The sequence below is a fragment of the Ambystoma mexicanum genome, chromosome 1p, assembly GCF_040938575.1.
Source record: "Ambystoma mexicanum isolate Mex_15411 chromosome 1p, UKY_AmexF1_1, whole genome shotgun sequence".
NCBI lineage: Eukaryota > Metazoa > Chordata > Amphibia > Caudata > Ambystomatidae > Ambystoma > Ambystoma mexicanum.
The window spans coordinates 298,612,059-298,638,313 of record NC_090921.1 but is presented as its reverse complement, the minus strand read 5'-3'; the positions used below and the strand labels follow the sequence as shown (position 1 = coordinate 298,638,313).

The following is a 26,255-nucleotide window of genomic DNA, read 5'->3' as shown; positions in this document are numbered from 1 at the left end:
GTTTGGACAGGTGATCCCACATTTGCTGGCTCCAAGGTTTCCATTTGGTATTTATTTGCTTCTACCGCATCGAAGCCCGCAGGCATCTGGGCGCAAAACAAGAACACAAACATACAAGCTACGAGAAAACATATAACAAAACAAAAAACAATGTCAGTCATAGAAGGTCAGGTCTTTAACAGTAGTCAGGGGTCGTTATCTAAACAAGTAGGTCTTGATTCTTTTACGGAAAATGCTGTAAGAGGTCTTCAGCCTAATACATGGTGGGAGCTCGTTCCACATGGTGGCTGCTAGTAGGTGGAAGCTCGATCCAAGGCCATTTGTTTTCTTATATCTAGTGGTATCTAGGAAGCCCAGTGTTTGGGATCTTAGGGTCCGCCTTGGTACATATGTTACATCAAGTATGAGATTGGTCATGGGAGCCATATGCATGCTATCAATCAACGAAGGCAGTGGTGAATGGCACAATGGTATAGGATCCACCTCATTGGGGAGTCTTGTTTTAAATACCCCCAGGTGTTCTTAGGAATAACATACTCAAAACCATGGGTATCATGTGTTCATTAGAAACCTCCAAAAGTCATATGCCCTCCATCGCACCTGGTTGTAGGGAATAGTATCAGCACTATAGGACCCAATGACTCCTACTGTACCAGTTCTTTTTTCTTCTTTTGTTGTCCTTTAAATTTCCTTTGGCATTTAAATGCCCCTCCATTGAAGCACACTTATATGTTGAAGCACTCACATAGAGACCTGGCAGGCAGAAGCCGGGGGTTCCTTTGACAGTGATCTCGTGTCTCGATTCCGCTTTGCACCAACCATTGCAGTTTGAGGTTCAAATCCTTGATCCGTCGCCAACCTCGCCATTTCAGGGGACTTTTGTATCACAGTGCTATCATGGGATATATGGGAATGATGAGCTAAATCGGGGGCAAGACGCGTGTCTTATTTGAGACAGTAAATCCATGATCCCTGTCTTCTTTTTGGGAACCGTGCAGCATGATTATCTTTCGTCAGAAGAATTCCCACGCTCGTCGCCCTGATCGCCAAAGGATTTGGCTTTGGCGTTCTCTTCATCTGAGGAAACGCCAGTGATGCAGTACTAGGGGCCGAGTATTGCTTTCTGAGCTATGCGGAACAGCTTTCTGTGCAGATAGAGAGCCCATGGGTTGAACGAACGGCTTGTCAGCCTGAAGACAGAACAGCATTGTTCACTTGCTGCTCAGCCCAACTGTCTCCCAAGGGTTTTCCTCACGGCTCATTACTGGAGCACACACAATGGCGGGCACAGACAAGTGAAAATATCATCGAATCCGTGGATCTTCTGGGTTCTGTGTAGGAGTCACAGGGGCCAGATGACACAGATGCCGCTGAGCCAACATGCAAGAACATTATCTTTTCAACTTTTGCAGTTGTTCAGGGTGCAACCACTAGATGGCCGTTTCAAACAAAGATACATTTATTTTTTTTAATGTGCCTATCTTTAATTTCAATTTGTTTCGTAGACACTACTCCCCCAGCGCTGAAGGACCAACGATAATAAAAATGAAGAAAGAAAAAGGGCCAGCGTAGAGTAGAAACATTCTATGAATGATGCTCGAAAATAAAAAGTCTTAACTTGCTTTCTGTAATAGGTTAGGGGATACCCTAATACTCGAAGGTTCAAAAGCAATATCCTAAAACTAGAGACCCCAAGAAGCTCTAGCTGAAAGGCTTGCAGGGACACTCAAGGGAGAAGCCGGTGAATGAGGAGAGTTTGAGGAGCTGGGACTTTCTGCACAACTCCCCTGCCCTTCACTCGCTCAACTTCACAACAGATCTATGTGATTTTAACAAATACAAAAATAAAGGCATTTTTACCGAAACATAAATAACGAAAAAAATACCGATTTATTTTGGGGGTTGGGGGTCAAGTCCCTGGTTCTGGTTTCCTCTTGTTTAAAATCCTACCCCAACTCCCTCCCCACCAGATTTAGCCCCTTAGGCCACCCCCACATATATTTTTAATAAACAATTCGGTATTTTTCGGTATGTTTTATTCGTTAAAAATTCATTCAGTATTTTGTATTCATTAAAATCACTGGATACCCTTCACAACCCCCACCTGCGGCCCCCTCGCCCCCTTCCGCAGTTGTCCTTAACACGCTTACTCAATCCCCCCAGAACCTCTGTCTGCTTCACCATCCCTCGCCAGCTGGTCTCAGCCTGACACTTCCTGCAAGTTCGGTCCCCAATGTCCTCCTCCACCCTTCACACAGTTCTCACCTGGCTGGCACACTTGTTGGTGCCCATCTGCAGGCTGATGGTGGAATGGTCCATGGGTGCCAGGATCTGGTTCTTTGGGTCGTACAGGTGCCGCCTCGTGCCGTAGGCTGTCATTCCGGATTGGCTGGCACATTTATTTGTGCCCATCTGAGATTTACCATCAAAAAGATAACAGCAAGGAGAAAGAAACAGATATTTCACAACAGTTAGAATACTATCTGTCACACCCAACAACCCATCCACCGTCCCCATCATTCCAGCGCTGCCTTTACTCCCCCAGGTGGGCTGCCTGTCTGGCTCACTCGGGGCCCTCTGGAGGCCTCTCAGAACACAAGGACCCTCTGTGACAACATAGGTTCCGCAGAGACCACCCTCAAAGCCTTATAGATCATCCAGTCCGCCCACCCCCACCCGCCTGAATGCCTACAAGCAGTGCCTCTCATGTCACCCATTGGTCTCTGCCAGTTTCATGAGATTCCTTGACTGCCTCACTTGATTATTCAGGGACCCCCGCATTGTCTCATAGTTCACCCAGAAAATTGCTTCACTGGTCTCCCAAGGGGCTGCCTCACCAAACCAGTCTGGGTCTTTTCTGATTATTTAATTGAATGACTCAAGTGTAAGGCACAGAGTGGAGTGAGACATGTGCGAAGAGCTCATGGCTCCCATGGAAGTCAACGAGGAGGATACCATGCGATGTACGATCATTTGTCAAATCTCCCGCTGCACGTCTACAGTGATTGACACCTGGCTTACTCCTCCCTTTCAACTGGATTCAGACAGGGACTAGACTCCTCATCTGCAGTTCAACACTAGAAACACTTGTGTGCAGGTGCGTTATAAATGACTTGCGCGTCTAGACCAACCTAACATCACCTGCAGTTCAATCACATAAACGACAGTCAAAATGATAAACACTGGGACACACCCTCCCCGAGTTTGAGAGTGAAGTGAGACCACCATATGTCCACATGCAGGGCAATGGGGTACTGGCCAACATGGTACTGAGCCCCCTACTCGACCAATCTATCTGTTCCAACCTCTTTCTTTCGCCCCAAATCCATAGCACCCTGAGGTAGCCTCCTTACCTGTAGCCCAATCACACACTGACCGGCCTTCATGGTGGATTCATCGAAGTTCCGCTCCTGTTTCTCTGCATACCGCACCCCGATGTCCACTGCAGTAGGAGCTCCCTTGGTCTTTGCCTTTGGAGGGACATGGAGGAGGATCAACAGAGAACCAACACCCATCAATGGATGACAACCAATGCTAGGATTTGTCTAACTCTGCTGGGGCGCGGGTGCATTCTGTGGGGTCATATATGGTGGGCGTGGACTCTAAAAGGAGTACGGCGTGTCTTCTGTTCAGTTAGACACTAAAAGCTGCATGAGTGCATTATGGGATGTAAAGGACCTAAACAGGAGCAAGACAGGTCTTCCTTTCAGTTAGACACTAGGGCACATGCTGTTATAGTGTATGGTTGACTTGGCTTTGGAAAGGTGCAGGGCATACATCCTGCACATTGGTCGGGCACATGCTGTCGTATCGTATGGTGGAATTGGGATGATGGGGCGTATGTTGTGATGACTATAACATGGGTTGCGACTCGAAAAGGTGCAGGGCATGACCTTCATTCATTTAGGCTGAACAGTGCAGGCCCGCAAGCTGTGGTCTGCCCGACTCAGTGGCGGGGTGTATGATGTGATCTGCCACATTCCCAATCATGCAGGGCGACTCAGTGGCCGGGTGTATGATGTGATCTGCCACATTCCCAATCATGCAGGGCGACACAGTGGCGGGGTGTATGATGTGATCTGCCACATTCACAATCATGCAGTGGGACTCAGTGGCAGGGTGTATGATGTGAACTGCCACATTCACAATCATGCAGTGGGACTCAGTGGCGGGGTGTATGATGTGAACTGCCACAATCACAATCATGCAGTGGGACTCAGTGGCGGGTTGTATGATGTGATCTGCCACATTCACAATCATGCAGTGGGACTCAGAAGTGGGGTGTATGATGTGATCTGCCACATTCACAATCATGCAGTGGGACTCAGTGGCGGGGTGTATGGTGTGATCTGCCACATTCACAATCATGCAGTGGGACTCAGTGGCAGGGTGTATGATGTGATCTGCCACATTCACAATCATGCTAGGGGACTCAAAACCTTTGTAATCCACGATAACATTGAAAATATTATTGAATGGTGAGAAAACCTGCTACCCTTACAATAAGGTACCCCTTAAGACCTATACTTTCAGTACCCTGGGTGGCTAGATGCAGGGGCAACCCTGGTTAGAGTTTCTGCTTGGGGACTTAGTCAAGCTGGGTAGAGGATAGGCTGTTAATTCAGTGCTGCTCAGCTGAGGTGCACTTTGGGTGGTTAGATGCAGTGGGCAACCCTGGTTAGGCTTCCCACTAGGGCACTTAGTTCAACTTGATGGAGGATTGGGCTGGTTGGCTCTACGCCGTTGGGGTCCCCCCTGGATAGATTTTTTAATGGGGGACTTAGGCAAGCTGGATGGAGACGTGCACGGTTTGGCTCTGCACCGCTGGGGTCAGATGCACCTTGTGTGCTTAGATGCAGTGGGTAAACCTGGTTAGATTTTTTACTAAAGGCCCCGTTGGAAGGAGATTCGGCTATTTGGCTCTGTGGCACTGGGCTCAGATACTCCCAGGATGGGCAGATGCACCGGGCATCCCTGGTTACATTTTCCACTGGGTGGCTTCGCTGAGATGGATGTAGGATCGGGCGGTTTAGCTCTATGTCACTGGTCTCAGGAACAGACATCTGCTAAAACTCTTGAGCTTGCATACTCCAACTAAAGGGAAATGTCTTTGCATGACTTTTTCACTGCACTTTGGTCTTGTGGGGAGTTTTGCGTTTCACCCTTACACATTGGTATTTCTGGGCATAAGAGCAGTACTCTGTGAAAGGCTCCTGAGGGCAGCCATATTGCTCCCAATTGCTCTTCCGTGGAGGCACTGCAGCACCTCAGAGGCCGAGGCAGCAACTTCCTTGTTGCAGACACTGGATCAAGTGCCGAGAAGCACATAGGGAAAGTTAACAGCGAATGCCTCGCATAACTTAAGTTTCATAGAGCCTTCTCATTCTGCCTTTTTTTCTTCACTCCACAAGAGAGTGAAAGAGGCCCACCAGTTCAGGCAGGTGGAGATGCCGGTTGTAGTCCCGGTCTGTGTATCTCTAATGGTCAGATGAAGCGTACACCTCCTTTAGCTTCACCTTGTAGAGGGCTGCCATGCTACTCCCTTGGCCATTCTGGGTCTATATCAGGCTAAGAGGGTACTTTTTAGTTCAAGACCCAAATCTAGTTGGGATTTCCAATAGCAAACCAATATCAACGGGATCCTCCAAAAAACAGTCTTAGATAGAGATTACGGGGAAGTTATTCACCTTTTAGAGACCGGGTATATTCTGTAATGCTGGGGTTTGCTATGGAATGCAGATGGCTGGTTAGTCCAATTAGTCTTTTGTGTCTTTGCTAACACTGACCTCTTTCCAAAAGGAGCTGAGCTTTCCAGGTCACCATCCCTTATCTGTGGGCTCCTAACCTGAACATGATATGTGAGGTGGGAGGCACCCGCTTCCAATAATAGGTGGGGGCAAAAGTCCAGGTGGTGCATTACGTGTTGAGGCTCCTCCGACGGGTACTACCTTATATCACCGGAGAGGATCATACTGTTGTTGTAGGTGCCTTGGCCAATACACACTTGGACTATTGTAATAGCCAGCTGCTCAACATCCCGCTTAAACAAATCCAACGCCATCAAAAAGCTCAGAATGCAGCAGTGAGAGCTAGCTTTGGTCTTAGTAGATCCGCACATGTATCACCATCACGGCGTGCTCTACACTGGCTAGCTGTTGAAGACCGTATCAGATTTAAGGTGGCATGCCTAGTCTTTAAGTGTGTTAATGGCATTGCCCCAGTATATTTCAGAGATCTGATCCAACCCTATCAGTCTTCAAGATGCCTACGATCCGGTGATCAACATCTCCTGATGGTTCCACGTTCCATGTACATCTCAAGTGGAGACAGGAGGGTTGCTGTGTTCGGTCCAAGGGTATGGAATTCTCTTCCCTTGGAACTGAGGACTATCAAATAATTGCCTCAATTTCGGAAGGCACTAAAGTCTGTTCTGTTTAGATAGGCTGTTACTGCTCCTCTTTTCACTTTTCAGTCTAGGTTGGTTCAAAATCTGGAATTAGCTCATATCTCGTACTATTGATTATTACATCTGCGCCTCTGTACAGTTAATTGTCATGTGCGCGTTATAAATAAAAAAAAAATAAAAAAAATTCAATAAGCCATTCTCTTGCTCTTTCACATACAAAACAATGTTCTTTCCTGCAGAGGCCTATCTGATCATGACCTGAAGGTGGACAGTGCCCCTCTGGATGGTAACTTCAGAGGGAAAGTAATGTCCAGATTGCTCCCCTGACTCATATTATAGCACTGTACCGCTACCTTGCCCTCTACCTGTTGGTATCTGCCACCGCTCCCTGGGTGCTATGATCAGTTTGAAACTCTGCATCGATAAACGTGAAGCCCAAAGTCCTTCACAGCTGCATACAGTATGAAGGCTGCAGAGGTAGGCACCATTTCTAGACTCCACAAAAATCAAACCCGCGTGGGAAGGCACAGTCTAAAGATGTTTTTTCCCGACATATCACACATATTCAAAATGGTGTACAGGCACATGCTGTGATTGGTCAGAATTTCCAAGCAGTGCAGCTAAGCGTAAAGTGATCTGCCGGAGGCAGGACAGTGTAGGGGTGCATGCTGTTATTTTTTTTATTCCAAAATATGCAGAGGTGCACCTGTTTTGATTGTTGGACTTAAGGACAAGGACGTGGCACTTGCTGGGTACACACAGGGTTTGAATGGCACAGAACAGAGTGAGAGCATGTGCCATGACCACTAAAGCACAGAATAGTCAAGGGCGCCGACTATAGCGAGCAGGTAGCACTCAGAACGCTGCAAGGATGCGTGCTACTATATGCATGATGGATGAAGGTCCAAGCAGCGTGTGCTTCAATCACCAACATCTTACCTTGCCGGCCAGGGCCAGGAGGGTCACCTGCACCTGTGTCATGTTCCCATTCTCAAACAAGTCGTTGGCTTCAAAGAGGTCCACGGGGTTGAGGCCGTACTGGCTCATGGCCTTGATGAAGTTCGAGAGGTTCTCCAGCTGCAGGGGATACAGGGAGAAGACCACGTCTTATAGTGGACGAAACCTGTTTCATCTGATATATACGAAAAGCAATTTCATTCCATTTCATTGAATTTATCAAGTGCTTTTCGCCAAAAGCGCCATTATAAAATATTAGAAGCTGTACAATATACATGATAATGCAAAAAACAACTAAAAACTGAAGGAGGGGGAGAGAAACAGAAAGTCACCAAGTAGAAAAGAGAGAGAGACGATGAGCTTTCAGGTTAGACTGAAAAATACGAAGAGATGAAGAAGAGCGGAAAGAGAGAGGGAGGAAATTACAGTGTTTAGAGGTTAAAAGGGCAAATGTCCGGAAATGTGAAGAAGCAGAGGGGGGTTTTGGGCCAGTGAGAAGAAGCAGATTCTGTGATCGGAGAGTCCGAGATGGAGAATAGAGTGAGACTAGCGCAGAAAGTTAAGGAGGAGCTAAGCCGTGAGTACATTTAAAAACAATAGAAAGAAAATGGCAGAGAAGACGTGATTGAAATAGACAGTAAAGAAAATGTGATAGACGAGCGAAAAGGTAAAGAGAAGAGAAGTCAAACCGAAGAATTATAACAGCAACAGCTGTATATTTACAAAGGTTCTGGGTATCGAGGTTTTATGGTGGCTGTCGCCATGTCGTTATGTTAACCGACATAATATCGTTCATGTGGTCTTTATTTAAACTAAGTGTTTAGTGTATTTGGTTGTAATTTGCTTTCCAAACGCAACAAAATATAAATACAATACAGCACTACAAGCAAAACCACTAAAAGGTACATATATACAGCCACATAATAAGTTTATAATAGGCACAGACACCTGCTTTAACTAACAATCTATCAATACATCTGCCTACAAAATTCTATAAGAACTGTACAAAATACATCACTAATAAAATGTTTAGGGCACCCTCTTAAAATGCTGCTGCTCCTGGTGAGCTGTTTCCAGGCTGGCCCTCTAGAAATGCTGCTGCTCCTGGTGAGCTGTTTCCAGGCTGGCCCTCTAGAAATGCTGCTGCTCCTGGTGAGCTTTTTCCAGGCTGGCCCTCTAGAAATGCTGCTGCTCCTGGTGAGCTGTTTCCAGGCTGGCCATATGCACTGAGTCAAGGCTTCTAAAATGCTGATAAGAACCTGATGAAAATCTGATGCCAAATGTACAGAGGACCATACTGGGATCTAGGGAGTAATGCGAACGAACATAGGAACATGAAATGTATCGGCGTCTCGATGACTATTGAATAATAAAAAGGAGGGGGGGTAGCTACCCACTCAGCGTGGATGACAGGCCGCCGGAGGGACAAGGCAAGAGTGCTGGTGCTAGATGGGAAACCACTGTGAGCTCAACGTGGAGTTTGGGGAGGTGTGGAGGATTTACACAGATGTCACTGGAGAACTAACGGCCATTTTAGCTTGGGCTCCAGGAGGTAGGAATGGGTTATTGCTTTTAGAGGTAGGTGTTCATGTTAAAGGATATTTGCACCACGCACTATCACCACTGGAGTGGTCCCCTGGGGCTCTGGCGGATCTCAAAAGCCAAGGGGGTTGGGGGATACTTAGTGGGAAGGAGCGGGATAATGGCAAGAGAGCAGTGATGTGCTGTTGGCAGCTTCAGTACGGTCACTGTTCGCTGCACTTGGAGGGTGCTTTCCAGTCGGTAGCCGTCGTGTGCTGTTGTGCAAAGCCATGTGTGGTTTGTTTTGTTGTTGCGGTGTAGTGAAGCTTGTGTGGTAACAAAAAGACCGCGAAAACGTGACCCTGCAGGAGTAGGAATGGGATGGGGAGGGCATGCAGAGGCAGTATGGAAGACATATGCCAAATTTTGCATAGTCCCAGCACACCCAGGCAGGAACTAATAAGGAGTTGGGAACGTACTTAACACATTCATTTACTGCTCTGCACTCAGCAAGAGCCCAAGTAAAGGGATTTGCTTCAAAGGCCCTATTAAGCAAAATTAAGAGGTATGCTCCAATTAAATCAAGTAGACTTTCGGTACTATGAAAATTGTTGTAAAAAGTGGTGGAACAAATAAAGTAGTTGAACTCAGGTTCCATTTGTTGCCACTCACTTCGACCTCTGGTTGCTACCCTTTCCCGTTCAGACCAACATATCAAATATGAGCTTACTGTATCAATAGGTCGGCAGATGGCGATCTGTTGTAAATTCAAGTCCTCTATGTGACCCTACGATCCAGGGGTTGAGTCAAGAAAGGAATTGCACACTTCGAGAAATGTTCTATTTGATTGTGCGACAGGGTAGTGTCGAATGACTACTTTTGACACGGTTACCCACAATGCACCATATATACTTTTTTCACAAGTCTGTCTATATGTTAGTGTTGGCATGTGTTTTGACAAAGGACTCTTTTCTTTGCCACTCTTTATATTCATAGGGGCAGGGTGGTAAGGTGAGTTGCTGCAAAGGATTTGTTAGAAATTAGTACAGGTTTTTCTCTGAACAATTCGCAATGTTAGGATTACTGCTCCATGAGTCTAGGGACATCTTAAGTAACCCGAACCAAGGTTCTAGCTATTAAGGTCCTTGGTACTAGATTCCTCCACCTCCCACCCCCCAGGTCACTTCACCTACTCCATGGCGGCCGGCTTATATGTCAGACCCGACATCCCTCCGACAGAACCACAATAGAGAATTCCCCATGCATATCGGGGTGTGGAGGACTCGCTAACTGGTCCACCAAGCATTCCCATCGGGCTGGCTCTGTGGGAATCTGGGTACATTGGGTTGGTATTTTCTGTTTCCTCGTACATCAAAAAGATATGTGGGTGATGTCCAAAATGTGGCATATATTACAGTGGATTTTGTTCCAGTGTGGGGTTGAATATTTCTTCCCGACTTAATAGATGATCCCTATTGTTGTCTATGGGGGGGCGGGGGCATGTGCTTTGTTATTAGGTTTCTGTGCCTCATTTGACGGGCAATGGGATTTCATCGCCGCCTGCTGTTTATGTAAAGCATTGTGGTTGGGTTGCACGTCTTTAATAAAGACAAATTGTTTTGGACCTGTATGTGGGTGTGCTTCTGCAGCCCTTCGTGGCATCCGGACGATAGCTCAGGAGCAACGTGCTCGTCTTGGAAGCAAAACGACAAGGGGCAACGTAGCTTCGATCCCCAGGTCCGCACTTAGAAAACTCTGGGCATTTAACCGTGTTATAAATAACCTATCATAATTACGTGACCCCATTTGCCCTGCACTTTCATTGTGTCTGAAGGAGCACCGCAACCCAGAAGCATTGGTTGTAACCGTGAGCTTGGGGTTTGACTATGTAGACATTATTCCTGTTTCACTCTTCACCAGTCTAATGCTTTTGGTAGATCCAGTGTTATAATCAATGGATCCTCCCGATCTCGTAGGGTGTGACTGCGCTGTGTGATACGTCACTACATTTGTGACCTCTTGTACAGCCATAACCCCATTATACTGTGCAGTTGCTTCACCAGGGACCGAGGCCTCTGCTAAAGAAAAGGTATTTTCTGAAAGGACTTAATACTTTCTAATGTTGGAAATCGTAACTCCTACAGTAAAGTAAATTGATATTTGCACCTCCAAATTGTACATCTTGTGTGTCAGGCAAAAATGTATAAGATTTGCCCTGAAACCCAATTCAAACAGTAACTGTGGAGTTGTGTTTGTGTTTAGTAGTGATGAAAAGGAATTCACTTTGAGAGCCACTTCAGGTGTGGGTATATCGTTTTGAAGTGTCTGCGTAAATGACTCCTGCGCCTGTCTCATTTTGTGGGGTGGCCTTTATACCGAATTTGCAACAAGTATGGTATGGTATTGTTTATTTATAAAGCGCCTACACACAGGTAGTGTTTAAGTCGACCAAATAAGTATTTACAGTTACCCGTTAGGACAGATATTTCTTGTGCCTCTAACACAATCTCCTTATTGAATTAGGGGAACACTATGCTAGGTAAATTATCATTGGTGAATGTTGTGCTTTCGTGTGACGGCTAAATGATCTGAGGTTTCGGCTAGGCCTTCTTGACTGGAGCGGCCTCTTCCCCAGGATCGGGTACTGCCTCTCTACCATGGAGCTATTCTTGTTCTCTGCCATGGTCATGCATAATTCGCACCCGAGGAAGGACGCTCAGCCAATCAGGTGGCTGGAACAGCGGGCAAGAATACACTGTGTACCAACCGATGTTTCCAGCCAGCTTTACAGGGGTTATACAACAATAGAGATCCGAAACGGAGCGCTTTAAAGAGGTATACAACAATACAGATATGTAACGGAGCGCTTTACAGAGATATACAACAATACAGATACGTAACAGGGCGTTTTACAGAGATATACAACAATACAGATATGTAACGGAGCGCTTTACAGGGGTTATACAACAATAGAGATCCGAAACGGAGCGCTTTACAGAGGTATACAACAATACAGATACGTAACGGAGCGCTTTATAGAGGTATATAACAATACAGATACGTAGGGGAGCGCTTTACACAGGTATACAACAATACAGATACGTAACGAGCGCTTTACAGGGGTATACAACAATACAGATACGCGACGGAGTGCTTTACAGAGGTATACAACAGTACAGATATACAGCGGGGGCGTATTGCCCCTTGCAACCTTAAAAATCAATTAAGATACGGTCAATGTTTGTTTGAAAGAAAACTAATACCGAGGTGCAAAGTGGCTCAGCATTAAAAATGTTTTATTTTATTTTATACGCCATGATGTCATCATGTGATCAAATGGGATCGTGTAGCGTTGCTTTGCTGAAGTAAATTACATTTTGGAGTTTACTTCAACAATAATATTTCGTAGGGAAGTAATTTATTAATATGTTTTGAGAGTTAAGGGTATGGGGATGGGATGGTAGTGGTGGGGAAGAGGGGTATGGGGGGTCACCCCATTTACAAAAACAAATACAATTAATGTTGTCGAAGTAAATTGCAATTAGGTCATTTACTTCGGCAAAACAACATCCAACCAATGAAATAAGATAAACTCTGGAGAGTTATTCAAAGGGGGCGTCGGCTCTTTACTCCCATTCCATCTTCCATAGTGGCTCATGATGTGGCCCTCAGATGCTTTGGACTTCAGTTCCCCATTACAGCCAGCATACTCAGTCGTGAAGGATCATGAGAATGGTAGCCCAAAGGACCACAATAATCTAGATAAGTGGCACAAGGTGTTTGTAGCCAATACATCTTGATGTGTATGCCCTCCACTAGATTTGGCTACTTTTTTGTGTAAGAACACCCTTGTTGAGCCAAGCATTTTTAATATGTTTCAGGATTGTAGCTTTTGGATAATCTGGGTCTAAGGGTCTTTCTTGATCATTGATGTGGCATCCTTTGTTTCGTTAATGCACAATATTATTCTTAGTGTGGGCTACCTGGTACTGCATGCACCACCTGTAGGCTGAAACTATTGCATCATAGCACAGGGAGAAATGGCATATGAGGAGGGACACATATCTTGTAGGTGTTTGGTTATTTGGCCACCCATTGGCTGCCCATGGCTATGCTAATCCCTATGGTCAATCCTACCCAGTTCCTGCCCCTCCCATACCAAACCACCTCCTCATGGGAACTCTTTGAGCTCACTTTATTCAAGCCTTACTATCAAACTTTGATCTCAAGTGCCTGCCAGTGGTTTTTCAAAGCAGTCTTCTGAGAGTTAATGATTTAACTAGAGCTGTAAACCCAGTACCGTGTATTAAAATGTCTTAACGAGGTCTGCCTTCAGCCACTCGATTTATAAGCACTATGTGTGTCCGTCACTGAAGTCCTGTTCAAAACAAGCATTGGCAAAGCCAACATTATTGGTTTGTGTATAATTATTAGGAATTTGCAAAGCACTGCTATTAGATGCCACCACGTTGCACCTGCTACCATCAATGGCCAGATAATACCACTATGGCAGTGCATGGCAAGTGCCTTTACCATCCCCACACAAAAGCCCCAGCTGTTTGCATTATCAGTGCTTGCTTTGGACTGTGACTGAGATGCATTACTGCAAAGCTCGTTGCACATTGTGCCTGTCTTTTTCAAAGAAACGTCTTCAAATGACTAATGTTTTCCGCTATATTTATTTCCATTGAAGCTAAAAACGGCTTCACTCATCAAATTCGGACCATTCTTCCATCGTATCCATATGAGTTGTCCCCAGGATGCAATTTCTGAACCCAAGCACTAGATGGCAGAATTATACAAAACATGTGACTAACAGATTCCGGCTGCAAAGCCATGGCTCATCACCCTCAGTACCCTCCTTGCAGTGTTTGAGGCTCACTACCTGCCCAAAAAGACAGCCCTTTGCAAAGCAAGTCAAGTCTGTACCCATCCCCTAGTCCGCCCACACCAAGCCAACATGGCTCCATGATGCAGCAGGACCCACACTTATGTTAGCTATCCTTGATGGCTACACTATAGTTAGTCAAGACAAAGACAACGCCCGAGGTGGCAGCATTGCCATTATTTCTAAAACTGCTCTTGGACTTAGACTAGCTCCCACCTATCTGTCTCAATCATGTGAAGTTCTTACTGCCAAAGTCCAGATAAATAACTCACAATCACTTACGATTCACCTAATATATAGACCGCCCGGGCCTCTGGGTTCCTTTGAGGAAGATCTGCAGAATATAATCTCGAACAACCCTAAACCTACCTCGCAACTACTCTTATTAGGAGACTTTAATTTAGGTTTTAACGACCAAACAGATAATAATGCAACAGAAATAGTTAACACAATCAACACACTAGGCCTTTCCCAAAAAGTTAACGAACCTACCCACCTAAAAGGAAGAATACTGGACTGGATAGTGGACTTTAACTGCTCAGTTACTATCTCCTCTATCTTGCCGTTATCGTGGACAGACCACTTTCTAGTATCATTCCACCTATCTACTATAAGACCCACCCCAATGGCTCAGCCATTAGCACCACCATGCTCAACTAGAAGCAAACAAAGTATTACTGTAGAGAAAGTTATCACTGCCATCTTGCCCACACTCAATGCATTGCCAGAAAATCTTGATCCAAGTATCCTAGTTCAGGAATTCATCAATATCATGCTCACCACACTGGACAAAATTGCTCCTGTCAAACTCAGACCTAGTAAACCAATAGCCCACTTAAACAAATGGTTCACACCGCAACTTAAAGACCTCCGTATCCTAAAGAATAAAAGTGAAACCAATTGGAGACTATGCCCCTCTAGTGAGAATAAAGCTAAATTAACTTCACTTTCCTCGCATTATAAGAAGGAAATTTGATGGGCAAAATGCAATTCCTACGATGAGCGTATTGCAAACTCTTAATTCCAGTATGAAAGAACTCTTCTCCATACTCAAGGAACTAGAGTCCCCAATTGCTATACCTGATATCTGCACCAAGGACAAATCCTGGTGTACAGACATTCAACATGCCCTAGCCAATAAAATTAACACTCCAAAATAAAATTCAACAAAAAAATAAGTACTGAACTTGCAGCACTCGCCCAATACCCTTCTGCCTAATGTTTCACCACCGGCACACAATACTACCTTCCATTTTTCTAAAAATGTCCACCTTGGAGGTAGAAATAATTATCCTGTCATTGAAGCCTTCAAACTGCAAAGGCGATATTTGCCCAGCACAACTAATAAAAGATGCTGCCAGAGAACTATCCCCATTCGTTAATGCCTCATTTGCCACAGGTACCATCCCTGCTAACCTCAAACAATCTTGGGTGCTCCCCCTCCTCAAGAAACAGACACTAGATCCTCTTATTCCTACTAATTACCGGCCCATTACTACGGTCCCATTTCCACTAAAAATATTGGATAAAGCTGCTTATATCCAAATTCAAAAACACCTTGAACTGCACAAACTCCTAGGCAACAGACAATCTGGTTTCCGGCCACTACACGGAACAGAGACAGCCTTAATCGACCTAAAGTCCCAAATTGACGAGCAGAGAGACAAAGGGTGGACAGTACTCTTGCTCCTACTTGATCTCTCTGCCGCTTTTGATCTGGTCAATCACAAGGTCCTATGTCGACACCTTGACTCGGCGGCCCATTTCTTCTCTGGAGCCATCAAATGGATTGAGTCCTTCCTGAGTGAGAGAACTATGAGAGTCTTCTCCCCCTCGGCAGCCGCTGACCCAACACCCATCCTATGTGGTGTTCCCCAAGGTTCCTGCGTCTCGCCAACCCTTTACAATATCTTCACTAAGCCACTGTTTGACGATCTGGACCAAATGGGTATCATCTATACTAATTATGCAGATGATACTCGGATTCTCCTCCTGCTTTCTGGGGATTACATTACAGACACGGGGATTAGTGAACAAAGTTTACCTTATCATCCAAGCATGTATGGCTACTCATGGCCTGTGCTAGAACGATGGTAAAACTGAGCTAATAATTCTGGGCTCCCAGGACATTAAAAAACTGGGCCAAGAATGTTCCTCTTTTAATATTGACGGGAACACCATTAAAGTCTCTAAGGAGGTAAAAACCCTTGGATTCTACTTGGACTCCCCACTACTGTCCTTTGATAAACATATCAAATGCCTTACCTCCTCTACAGCTTACACTTGCAAGCTACTCAGAGCTGGTAAGCCTTTCCTCTCCGACAACAGTTGCTTGATCCTGGTCAGAGCCCTAATACTCTCCAGAATTGACTACTGTATTGCCCTGTACAGTGGGGCTAATAAATCTACCATCCAAAAGCTCCAAACACTACAGAACAATGCCTTAAGAGGAGCCCTAGGCATAAATAAAAAAAAAACATATCTCCTCTTTGAGACGCCAGCATAAATGGCTATCTACATCCAATAAAATACAACTAAAAACCCTCTCCTTGACCTAAAAAGCCCTTAATAATGCAGCCCCCAGCTACCTCACAGATAAATTCCAGAGAAGAACCTCTCTCAGACCTACCAGAACAGGAATGCTAACTGTCTGACCATACCTAAATACAAGCTCACTACTATTGGTGGCAACAGCTTTACTGTAAAGGCTACTAAATTCTGGAACTCACTGCCTCAGGATCTGAGAGCTGACCAACCCTACCTAAATTTCAGAAAAAATGTAATAAAATACATCATCGCCACTGACCCCTAGTCCCCCTGTGCCTGTTGTAGACCTGCCCACATCTGAAGAGACCTCTTACCCGGCATTAATAGTGTATTACATTTGAAGACCATGTGCAATCTAGTCTTCCTGTGCGCAATCTAGTCTACTTGTGAGCCTAAGTGATATACGAAGGGCCTTACCTTTGTAACATATATTTTTGTACAGTGCTTATTGTTTACTTCTGTCATTTTATAGGCCATTTCTACTCTTTGCCATTATTTTGTACATTGTGTACACCTTGTAAGCATGTAAATACTGTATCCTGTGCTCATTTCGTAACTTTGTAAGCTTTGCATTTCCATACTGCTGCGCCCTTTTACTTACGAGTCTGGTGCGCATAACAAATGAATAAACAAACAAACAATCTACTCACGTCTGCATGTTGTTTATTTCCTCGTGGGAACATTATTGCTCTGCTGACGACCTCGACCTATTTCATTGATGTACCTTCACTGCCGTCTAGTGGTCATTATTTGATTACACTATGTGCTGAGCAAAGCAAGGAGTTTTTGGGCTGACTAAAGAGTGTAACTAAAGGTAGTCATGGAGGTGGAACATTAATTGCGGGTAAAAGCGGACTTGCCCTTTTTATTGCTTCCCTTTCATATCTTTATGTTTAAATACTAGTGGCGAGATTTTGGGGTCGACCTTTTGGTGAAATTAAGTGTAAGTATATGTTGTCGAGATTTAGGCAGGTGATCAGTTCAAGACGACCTTTAGATCAGGTAATATCAAATTAGAATTGTTTTCAGGTTTACATTAAAACATACAAATACTAACATTTACATGCAACATACCGTAAAAACTTCCAGAGGCAAAGGAATGAGTAAAAGAGAATAGACAACACTTATTATTATAATGCAAGTTGGATAAATGAGCAGAATGTTTCACTTAATTATCTGTTTTAACCACACCTGCAGTGATAATTCCCCATCAATAAAAACTAATTACATATCACTCTTTATTGTGATTGATATGCCCTACCTTTATGTAGCTCATGTTTCGTAATGACCTCCTTCCTCTTTAATTCCAAAGTAACATATTTAAAGAAGCCAGAAAACTGATAAACAACTCTTCCTATGAGTCAGATCTAATCTTTGGCATAAAGGCTTCCTGAGGTCTGATGAGCACCTGTTGCAAGTGAAATTGGCCGGATTAGGCGCTGTTGATCCGATTACATTTTCAGGGAATCTTATGAAAACGTTCTGGGGATAGGCGACCCACATAGGTTACATTGGGGTCATTATCACTTTGGCGGTAGCCGTACCGGTAAATACCTGGACGGCTGGTGCCGGAGTCATGAATTATCCGGCGCCCGGAAATTGGGCAATTACTGGGGCATTAAAGCCCCGGCGGACCCGGTAATTGGCCATTCCCGGGCGCCGGAACATATTACTCCCCATTCCCATGACTCAATGGGAATGGGGAGGACGGATGCACGGGCACCATTCATGAATGGTGCCGGTGCAGCCGTCAAGGTCTGCCAGCAGGTGCCGTTCCGCTTGCCAGGTCAGACCTAGCGGGCTGAAAGGCACCCGTTCGCAGAACTTGTAGTTTGCCGTTCCGGAAACAACAGTACCGGCAAGCTTACCGGTGCCGTTGTTTCTGGACCGGCAAACTTATAATGAGGCCCATTGTCTTCTGTATATTAACCCAGGCACCTTTCCACGTTAAAGCTTTAAGGAAACCCTGCAGTGAGTGTGCAAAGATAAAAGAAGCACCAACTCTTGAGGACCTCGTCAAGCTGGTGGGTCATCGCAGCACAATAGGTTCAGCAAAGAACGTGCATGTGTGATATGTGACATGACACTAGACTGGTGTGTCCCTTCCTTGGAGTGCTTACCTAGCAGGTCAGCAGAAATATTCTCCTTTTCTAATAAAGCATATATATCCCATGCTTATAGATTAAGGGTGAATACACAGCCTTGAGTAGTGCTCCCCGAGGAGCCTCTGCCCAGTGATTGCGTTAGGTGTACACCCTTTTCCCCATAGCCTTCACCTGGGCTTTGGGGGGGGGGAGGGATGAGCCCCACCTCAACTCCAAAATAGAGGAAGATGTACCTACACCCAGTAAGCATTTCCATGTTCACTCTTCAATCAAAGCAACACAGGTGTCATCCTCTTCACTCCTAACCTGAGCCTGATTTAGCACCTGGAGATCATGTTTAGCGCTGGATACCTTATTAATGGGCAACATTGACAGTGGGCCTGGTCTTCCTATGCTGCACCTGACGGCACTTGCTTCTTTCTCTGAACTCCTCCCCATTCAGTCCTTTCTTCTCCTGTGCTATTTGTGTGCATTCCTGGCTCGGCACGCTAATCCCCTCACGAAAATCATTGCTCCCCTCTCTATGCCCCCAGCAGTCAGTGCTGATGCATGTCTCCTTCCCCACGTGCAGTCCTTACTTCCATCCTTATGCCCTCCAGCATGCAGTGCTGATCCATGCCCCCTTCCCCACATGCCATCCTTGCTCCCCTCTCTATGCCCCCAGCAGGCAGTGCTGATGCATCCCTCCCACCCCACGTGCAGACCTTTCTCCCTTCTCTACGCCCCCAGCATGCAGTACTGATCCATGCCTCCTTCCCCACATGCAGTCCTTGCTCCCCTCTCTATGTCCCCAGCAGGCAGTGCTGATGCATCCCTCCCACCCCACGTGCAGTCCTTGCTCCCCTCTCTATGCCCTCCAGCATGCAGTGCTGATCCATGCCCCCTTCCCCACATGCCATCCTTGCTCCCCTCTCTATGCCCCCAGCAGGCAGTGCTGATGCATCCCTCCCACCCCACGTGCAGTCCTTGCTCCCCTCTCTATGCCTTCCAGCATGCAGTGCTGATCCATGCCCCCTTCCCCACATGCCATCCTTGCTCCCCTCTCTATGCCCCCAGCAGGCAGTGCTGATGCATCCCTCCAACCCCACGTGCAGACCTTTCTCCCCTCTCTACGCCCCCAGCATACAGTACTGATCCATGCCTCCTTCCCCACATGCAGTCCTTGCTCCCATCACTATGCTCCCAGCATGCAGTGCTGATCCATGCCTTCTTCCACACATGCAGTCCTTGCTCCCATCACTATGCTCCCAGCATGCAGTGCTGATCCATGCCTTCTTCCCCAAATGCAGTCTTTGTTCCCATCACTATGCACCCAGCATGCAGTGCTGATCCATGCCTTCTTCCCCGCATGGAGACCTTGCTCCCCTCTCTATGCCCTCCAGCATGCAGTGCTGATCCATGCCTTCTTCCACACATGCAGTCCTTGCTCCCATCACTATTCTCCCAGCATGCAGTACTGATCCATGCCTCCTTCCCCACATGCAGTCCTTGCTCCCATCACTATGCTCCTAGCATGCAGTGCTGATCCATGCCTTCTTCCCCGCATGCAGACCTTGCTCCCATCACTATGCTCCCAGCATGCAGTGCTGATCCATGCCTCCTTCCCCACATGCAGTCCTTGCTCCCATCACTATGCTCCCAGCATGCAGTGCTGATCCATGTCTTCTTCCACACATGCCGTCCTTGCTCTCCTCTCGATGACCCCAGCAGGCAGTGCTGATGCATCCCTCCCACCCCACGTGCAGTCCTTGCTCCCCCCTCTATGCCCTCCAGCATGCAGTGCTGATCCATGCCCCCTTCCTCACATGCCATCCTTGCTCCCCTCTCTATGCCCCCAGCAGGCAGTTCTGATGCATTCCTCCCACCCCACGTGCAGACCTTTCTCCCCTCTCTACGCCCCCAGCATGCAGTGCTGATCCATGCCTCCTTCCCCACATGCAGTCCTTGCTCCCATCACTATGCTCCCAGTATGCAGTGCTGATCCATGCCTCCTTCCCCACATGCAGTCCTTGCTCCCATCACTATGCTCCCAGCATGCAGTGCTGATCCATGCCTTCTTCCACACATGCAGTCCTTGCTCCCATCACTATTCTCCCAGCATGCAGTGCTGATCCATGCCTTCTTCCCCACATGCAGTCCTTGTTCCCATCACTATGCTCCCAGCATGCAGTGATGATCCATGCCTTCTTCCCCACATGCAGTCCTTGTTCCCATCACTATGCTCCCAGCATGCAGTGATGATCCATGCCTTCTTCCCCACATGCAGTCCTTGTTCCCATAACTATGCTCCCAGCATACAGTGATGATCCATGCCTTCTTCCCCACATGCAGTCTTTGTTCCCATCACTATGCTCCCAGCATGCAGTGCTGATCCATGTCTTCTGCCCCACATGCAATCCTGCTTCCATCTCTATGCCCTCCAGCATGCAGTGCTGATCCATGCCTTCTTCCCCGCATGCAGACCTTGCTCCCCTCTCTATGCCCTCCAGCATGCAGTGCTGATCCATGCCTCCTTCCCTACATGCAGTCCTTGCTCCTCTCTACACGCCCCTCCATTCAGTCCTTGACCCACTCTCTAGGCCCCATGTGTTGTATCTGCTTCCCACTGACCTATACGGGAGGACCTTGATCCGCCCTTTTTCTAACTTCAGCTCTTATGCAATTCTCGCCCCTGGCTTTACACTGCCTGCCACTGAAGGGTGGACTCACCTGATGCCAGTTCTGGTTGGAATGGTTTATTTTTCCAATGGACCCCGGTCTCAGGTTGTTCATCAGCCTGCAAAGCAGTAGAGAGAAGGAACATGACATCAGGACAGCAACAGGGCTGCAGTAGGGAACGGACCTTCACAGAGGCTGGGCAGCCGCAGTAGACATAGCACCTGCCTGACAGAAAAAAGGGCTGCCAGAGGGTTGTGACTATGGTCCCCCAATATCAGGCCATGCAGGTAGTCGTGCTCCCCAACCTTGGCTACCAAAGTCAAGCGCCACTCGTGCACGCAGAATCACCAAAGGCAGGCAGTACTCACTCGCAAAGGATCACTCCATCTTTCAGGCCCTTCTGGAAGTCGGGTCCGATCTTCTTCTTGGTGAGGTCCTCAATCCATTCCCTGAGCTCCGCCTCGGCCTGGAAATCGTACTTCAGGGCGAGCTGGGGAGAAAGAGCGCAAGGAAAGGTATGAGGGAGGCGGCACTAATAGGGTTAAATCAGCCATCATCGCTATATACTCCCACAGAAGGCACATGCAGACCTGCGCACACATGGGCCACCCATGCACCGACTATGATCTGCGCTTAGGTTGCCTATCCACACAAACAATTACACACTCACCACCTGCCTACATACCCATCCACACAAACACAATCTCATGCTCGATCAAACATTTCTACACACCTGTTCTCTCTCCCCCAGCGATCCGCATACACAGCCCTGCCTTCCAGCCCACACATGCACCTAAGTCACTCCCACATCTTTAGTCGCACTTCCGGCGGCAGCCATTTGGGTGCAGACCAATACGCAGCATCAGGGCGCGATAGAATGTGGATGACCTGCTAGCTTTAGAGCACCATGCACCACCGTGCAGGATGGACCTCCTACTTCAGCACACAATTTGCACTCTACCACACGTAATCCCTCAATCCCTGCTTTTTCTTACCAAATACTGCCTAAGTGTTAAACAATGCAACATGCCTGGGGGTTGCGAGACAGTTGTCGGGATTATTAGGGATTATTAACACCAAATCACTCAACATCTTGCAGTTATCTAACATATCTTTCTCAGATAGCTCAGTGGGTTGAGCGCTCGCTGCTGCGATCTGAGCGTGATCTGCAGGTCACAGGTTCCAATCCCGGCAAGGCCAACAAAGCCTTTCATCCTTCCGAGGTCGATAAATGAGTACCAATTTCGGTTGGGTGATATTGTATGTAAATATGTGCTCTGTAAAGTGCTTTGGACTAAGGTGCTATATAAATTACACATCATTATCATCACATTTATCACCACCCACATGACTGTGGTTCCTCTGCTCCCGTCCCCAAGGAAGCAAAAACACACTTTGCCTAAAATGTAATCACTTTATGACAATTTTCTCCCTCTCTCCGACTACTGATTCCTTTCATGAGAGATCCTCCACGTTCACGAGACCTCCAACTGAGAAGTTCTTGGCCATGGGAAACGACCAAAGCCTTCAACAAACGGCCACTGTTTCTACAAATTGCGGCCACCATCCTCGATACATTGTGTGCAATGATTGACAGGGACACGATCAGTCCTTTGAAAGCTCTCACCAGAGCACAGACGCCTGTGTAGGCACCAACTCAAGCACTGCTATTCCTACTCAGGCGGCACCAGATAAATGCAGACAGCCCCACTTCAAAAGCTAATTCCCAGCACTCGGACCCTTAAGAGCTTCACACCACAATATAACAAGAGGGCAAGCAATTGGCCTTCCTGTTAGGGACCAGATCACTAATTAACTCCATTAAAACGCTACATATTTCTTTGGGGGAATGCCATGTTGCAGGAGAATTGTGAAAGAATTTTCTTTTTTTATTGGGATTTGGTTTTAAAACCATTAATTGGGATAGAATCAGCAGCATGAGTGAATGCCCTTGGGGGACCTGAGTAAGGACACTGCCGAAACATTTCATGCATGATATTATGTTATTGACGAGATTGTTAGTTTCAGTAAACTGGTTGCAATTGCTGTCTAATGCAGTCTGCTAATCAAAACGAAAGACCATTTCAAAGAAATGATGGCCAAGCCGATGATAATGATCTATTGAAACGACATTTGTTAATCTCACAAAACCATAACTAAAGAGTCACATTCAGAAACAGAAAACAACATCACAACGAAATATTAAGACATCTTATTGTGGAGGTATTTTTGTAGGTGGACCATAGCAGAAGAGTGACTTCCTCGCATTTACTTTGTGTGTTTGTGTCAAAGCGTCCACGACTTTTCAATCACGAGTGTGGGGGTGATTTACATGATCACCCTTATTTCGTGGCATCTAAAGTTCCCCACAAACCAATCGAGGCAAACCTGAGAAAATGAATTCCCCGCGGTTCTCATATATACAAATGAAGAGTCTAACAAACTGAGGAACAAGGAGGAGGAAACGACACTTAGACAAGGACAGGGCGGTCTATAAACAGCCCTTCCCTGCGGAAACAACACCTCATCCTAATCCCCCACCACACCAGTGGAAATAAACACAAAGAACCCGTTGCAAGCACTAGAACTACTTACTTCCCCTCAAGCTTCCTCTTTTTTTGTTTGGCTGACGAATAGGAAGCACCGTTTGTGGGACTGCGAAGCTGAGCAAGATTCTCCAACCAAAGACCCTGTACATGTGTCACAAGTCATAACCCCCCGGCCCCATTTCAACCTTCATCACACCCTTCAAGCAAAAACCCTAGACATCATTTGCAAAAGTAAGTCAACCACATGTGCTGGCAGATGGGTAAGCCCCTGCCCAGGTCCACATTCTCTGTGCGCTCGCTCCCCCTTGCTTCTGGCAACATGACACGCATCAAGTAACTTGTACACCTCCAATAACTAGACAAGGGCCAGATAACGATGCCAGACCCTGGATTGAATTTTTACAATGGCTGCAACTGATCCTGTATTAGAAAAGGCGTGGGATAGTATAGTTTGTGGTAAGCTCCATAGGTCACTTGATAAGGGCTGCTGCTATAATTTGTGGTGCCTTATACGCTCACGCGGCCATAGATGGTGACATAACATCTCCCACCTCAGTTCCAGAAATCTTTCTCTGAAGTAATGCCAGCCTGGAGTATCCTTCTATGCTCCAGTTAGCATTTTGACCTTTTACTTCTGTAGCCTCAGAACTTCAGCTTTCTGCTGACCCCTCCGACACGGTTTATGTCCAACCCCCACACCCTCCCCTCTACTGGAACCGCTTCCAACTGCAGCAGAGGTCTGCAACCTCCGGCTCTCCAGATGATTTGACTACAATTCCTATGGTCCCTCATCATTGACTAAAATGACAAGGGCTGGGGGAGGGGGCGGGGGTAGCCCAAAACAACTACAGCGAAACAGATCTGATATACAGGTTGCAAGACAACCACTGCCACAGAGCTGCAGCTCAATGGAATGGCAGTGGGCTGGGCTGTCGTCAGGAACTTGCTGCTTCAAATGCCATCCAGGATTATAAAGGCCTTGGCAATGTTGCACGGCCCCTTCATTTCAGCATGGCCATGGCAATATGACCACACCAATTCTCACTAATTGAGGGGCATGGCATGGGGCTGCTCCCCTCAAGGTAAAGCGTCCTGGGTTTGATGTCTGTGCTCAGTGTGGGGAAGGAGTACTGTGATTGGAAGTGGGCATCCTGCTAGTCTGCCCCCTGCCTTGCGATGCCCATAACATCTTGCATATATGATCATTTCCCATAAACTAGGAGATATCAAATAACTGGATATGGAGATAAATAAAGACAGGACTACTTTGGCTTCATTGACTACTTTGGCTTCATTGAAAAAGGACAACACCGTGTTTTCTAAGGATTGGAAGAAAAAAGCAGTTTTTGGAATGCCCATTACAACTGGTTGCACCCAAAAAACGTGCCCGGTTTGTAGTTCCTCGCTACACTTGTCAGCACATAGTGCTGACCTGCATTACTAGCCCTTCATCACACCAGGTGGTTCTGCGACTTTGCACCTTTTTTAAATAGATATTTTTCCTTTGAACTCTGAGCTTCACCATTATTTGCGCCATGCTTGGATTCCATTGTTACCAACTCTGATACTGCATTTTCCTTTGGTTTTACTCTGAGTCCCCTCTGATGGGTTTGAGACTGGGCTACTGCTGAGCACCCGTGCTAAGCAAGGTCGCAGCGCTGTGGAATGCATGCTATGCTTCAGGCAGCCCGGGCTGGCTCATGGCCCCTCCTGAGAAGGCACACAGCTGACAACACTGCTGGAACTTGATCGGATCCCCAAGGCCAGAGGCTACCTCGCAGATATGACAGAGGAAGCATTTTGCACCTGCGGCTACACTCCTTCCCCCTTTTTCTCTCCCATGGACCTGTTTGATATTATATGTGCTGTTGTATGGGTGGAGAATGCTTTTTGTATATAAGGAGGAGTCATGCCTGGGGGGGATGGGTAGAGCAGCAAGCAGCCCTCCCATGCGCTGGTCTGTTCGCATTACATGCCATTTCTCTCTACTTCTGGTGATACAGTCAGAGCACCGGTCGTAGAAAGACGGTGTAGGGTCGATGCTGTAGAGGGCACAGGGCAGGAGTGTGAGGTCGGAAGCCTAAATTAGCCTGTGGTAGGGCCGATACCAGATACCATATGGCAGGCGCCGGTCCCCTGACCAGGCTGGAGGAGGGCACAGCCCTGTCATATAAATTAGGGTCCAGGGCAGTGCTGGGGAGGTTAAGGAGCATGGTGGACAATTGGAATGTGGTTCCCCAGTCGGTACGAAAGAATAGGGAAGTGATGATCACCCAAGAACAGCAGTTACAAAGGGTAGCGCAGGGAAGGGACGAGGGAGAACATGGTGAACCACAAACAAAGCACCAAGTTCTCACGAAGGTGATGAAGATAGGGAGATATCAGAGCCCCTTGGATTTTGCATGCATGCTTACACAAACTTTCATGAGAGATACAAGTAAGGAAGAGAGGGCCACAATATAGCTGTTGCCAGATGACATAACAAGGGTGGTGGAAGGGAAGGGTGGGCGTACATTCTGAATGCAGCTGATGACACGTGGCTGACAGTGAGAAAAGGAGTGCCATTGAGGGAGTACAAGGAGTGCAATCAGGGAGAACAGGCACAGGGGCAGGATTGTGAGATG

General features: G+C 46.8%; 1 protein-coding gene across 1 annotated transcript in view; it reads right to left on the bottom strand.

The window, feature by feature from the left end:
- Positions 1 to 26,255, bottom strand: part of CNN2 (calponin 2) — a 92,656-nt gene that overhangs the window by 16,278 nt on the left and 50,123 nt on the right. Inside the window, exons 2-6 of the mRNA XM_069647401.1 lie at positions 21,451 to 21,572; positions 21,134 to 21,200; positions 7,346 to 7,483; positions 3,354 to 3,470; positions 2,266 to 2,412 (exon numbers count right to left, since the gene is read on the bottom strand). Of these exons, the coding sequence (XP_069503502.1) occupies positions 2,266 to 2,412; positions 3,354 to 3,470; positions 7,346 to 7,483; positions 21,134 to 21,200; positions 21,451 to 21,572 (591 nt within the window). The remainder of the gene's footprint in view (positions 1 to 2,265; positions 2,413 to 3,353; positions 3,471 to 7,345; positions 7,484 to 21,133; positions 21,201 to 21,450; positions 21,573 to 26,255) is intronic.